Below are 2,915 nucleotides of genomic sequence, written 5' to 3'. Positions count from 1 at the left end.
GCTGAAATAAAAAAAATGTAAAGAATGTATTGTGTACACAATCTGACGTCCAGGCCTCTTGAAAAGAAGAGGTCTGCTTATGAATTCTGTCTATTTACAAGACAACTCTCCGAAAAAGGGAGAAATAACATTCATATGAATAAATAAATCAATTATGTGACCAAAACATACTCTTGTTTCAAAATCGTTTGTTAGAGTACTCTTATCCTGCTGTAACGATGATCCAGAATTTTCTTTTTGTGCCCTTCGAGTATCTTGGCTTTTTAGGTCCAAGTGCTTTGTTTATACATTCAAAATGACCAGTAGTAAAATATGATCTGCTTCGTCACGTCTGACTGTTACGATTTGTTCCTTTGACATCAAAAATTCTTCAAACGTCTTTGCTGGGGCTCAAAAAAGTAACTCCAGCAATTGTGTCTTTAACATGAACAGTCCAGTTTAAATGTATGTGGTTATCTTGTTCCAGTTGCGTTTACTTGTGCAGCAAACGTTTGAGATGACAGTCTGCAAAGTGCTTTGGGAATTGCCGACCAACAAAAACTCCAGGTTACCTGCCAGGCAATAAACAATTGTGGATGGTTAGTTTAGAGCATCAACAAGCGAGACAAACACATCACACTCAACAATGAACAACCCCAAATAAGATACCAGATCGATAACATACACTTCAGATGTGTGCACCGTGTATTACCACCGGCTATCATTGATAAGGTGGAACACGAACAATCCCACGTTTAGCAAAATCATCACGTCTGCAACGACAGATAATTTTGGACAGCAATACTGGTAAAAACTTCATCCAGCTAATGGTAGCAAAGTTAACAGGGAAAGACTGTGAAGTCAACAGCATCATTTTAATATAAAATGTAAGTTAACAACTGTGCCAGCGCGGCTTTGTTGTGATGCCATGCTAACCTAATTGCTAACGTTCAAAGTTAGCTAGTTAGCCATTGGACTTTAACGTTATCATTTAACAGAAAAAGTAAAGCCAGCCACCATGGTGTTGTCCCGTGGGTATCTTCTTTCATGAAACCTTCGTTGTCAATGTCGATAGCAAAGTTAGCATGAAATAAGTTAATCAGCGTGCCTGTAAGCAGCGTTAAAACTTTATGTGTAGCAACGTGGCTTTGACCGTCCAGCTAGCATAATACGTTAAACCTTGTTAACTTTTGTAATAGGGACCCGGTTTTAAACATCGAGAAATGACTCGCACAAAGCAAACCTGTGTGGAGCTTCTGGACTCGCACAACTTTAACACTTTTATTCAACCTGGCCAAATTTAGCATGCTAGTTTTAGCTTAGCCAGACTGTGTTAACAATGCGTTACTGTTAACTCTAATAAAATACGCTTGAAAAAAATAGTCTTTACCAAGCCGAAAAAAGATGCTACCTACACTTTGCTACATCCACCAACAATCTTCCCTGTTGCGTCGTTGCTTAACGTTTCGTCGACAGTTTAATTAAGTTCGGTAAATACTCGCTGTTTCGAGAAATCCACCGAGTTTTCACTCTTTTGTCTCTTCTTTCGGATTATCGACAATTCAACATGGCCGCGCGCTCGTTTTGGGCTGCTTGTTTCGTCCAAAGGACCTCCCACTGACCAATCAAAACACTACTTTGAATGTACAAATGTTGCCGTGGGACAAGCGCAAGCTGACAAATCAAGAAAAAATTGAATCTGTTGGACATATTTTGTTTAAAACGTAGGCCATATACAACTTTTGACACTGAAGAAAGTGAGTGGAATCTGGACACATGGACTGAAGTAACAAAGCATAGTTCTGGGTTTTAGTGAGTGCAGTTAATTTTCGTAATTTTGATTCAGGAGAAAGGCCTGTGGGTAAATATTACAGCAACCTCAAGGTGGATTAGAAATAAAATACAAACAAGCTCACCTCACGTGAACAAAAGGTCCCTACAATATCTAATATCTTCTTTTTTTTGGCTGGTTTTGTTCCAAAGGACCTCCCACTGACCAATCACAACACTGATTTTAAAATGTATTGTTGTGGGACAAGCTGACAAAATCAAGACACAAGTGAATCTGTAGAACAATGTTTTTTTTTATATATAGGCCTATATATATAAAAAATATATACACAACTTTGGACAGTGATAAAACAACACACACGTGTACACATACATACATACACACAGTCACATAGGCCTGTGCACACACACACAAACACCTGAAAGGTATTGTGGACATAGGTTATTAAAATGACAGAAAGAAGGAATTTAACTGTGCAATATTAAGCAGGCCAAGTCTTACAGTAAGCACAGTACAGTAAATGAAAAAGGGCCAGGCCCACGTCCATAATTCACTGACATCTAGGCAGTCTACAAACAGTCATTTTATGTTCAGCGTTGATTGCATGCAGTGGCATATTTCTATTGCTGCATAGATGCATGTAAAGAAATCGAGCTGGTCACTGCAGCAGCTGTCAGTCGCCAGTTTGGTCCTTAGGAAGTTGACCACAACAGCAGCTGGATGAACAAAGAGGCTGCAGGCACTCTGTCCAGGCATCAAACTAACTGTTTTTTGTCATGGAGTCCAGCAAAAGATGGCCAGGTTGTAGGAAAGTGTAAATTCAGGTGCAGTATTTTGCTGTTCCTTCATCCCATTGGCTGACCCTTCTCCTGGATGTCTTTATGGGCACTGAAGTCTATTTATTGGTTGGCTGTGTGGAGGTAGTTGCAAGTTGCACTGGACAATAATTTAGAGCTAGTAAAATGGAAATACAAGGGTAGATGGAGTCTTTGGAGAATGAGAGGTGCTACGATGAGGGGTGTGTGGTGTAGTCAAAGGGGAACATCCACGACTGTGGTTGGGAGATGGGGACCCTAACGTAGAGACAAAGAGTACAAATTAAATACTGTGATTTAAGTGTGTGTGTGTGTGTGTGTGTGTGTGT

At 39.8% G+C, this 2,915-nt stretch overlaps 1 protein-coding gene and 1 long non-coding RNA gene across 2 annotated transcripts in view; both read right to left on the bottom strand.

The window, feature by feature from the left end:
- Positions 1-18: 18 nt before the first annotated feature.
- LOC116691329 (uncharacterized) lies at positions 19-1,598 on the bottom strand. The gene is made up of 2 exons (XR_004332456.1): positions 1,395-1,598; positions 19-551 (listed from the first exon to the last, which is right to left on the bottom strand). It is a non-coding gene; the product is annotated as an uncharacterized LOC116691329 (long non-coding RNA).
- A 949-nt stretch (positions 1,599-2,547) lies between these two features.
- bcl3 (BCL3 transcription coactivator) overlaps positions 2,548-2,915 on the bottom strand; it is an 18,738-nt gene continuing 18,370 nt past the window's right edge. Inside the window, exon 9 of the mRNA XM_032518728.1 lies at positions 2,548-2,844. Within this exon, the coding sequence (XP_032374619.1) occupies positions 2,726-2,844 (119 nt within the window). The 3' untranslated portion in view covers positions 2,548-2,725. The remainder of the gene's footprint in view (positions 2,845-2,915) is intronic.

This window comes from Etheostoma spectabile, chromosome 6 (genome assembly GCF_008692095.1).
Source record: "Etheostoma spectabile isolate EspeVRDwgs_2016 chromosome 6, UIUC_Espe_1.0, whole genome shotgun sequence".
Classification (NCBI taxonomy): domain Eukaryota; kingdom Metazoa; phylum Chordata; class Actinopteri; order Perciformes; family Percidae; genus Etheostoma; species Etheostoma spectabile.
This window is presented reverse-complemented; position numbering and strand designations above follow the sequence as displayed.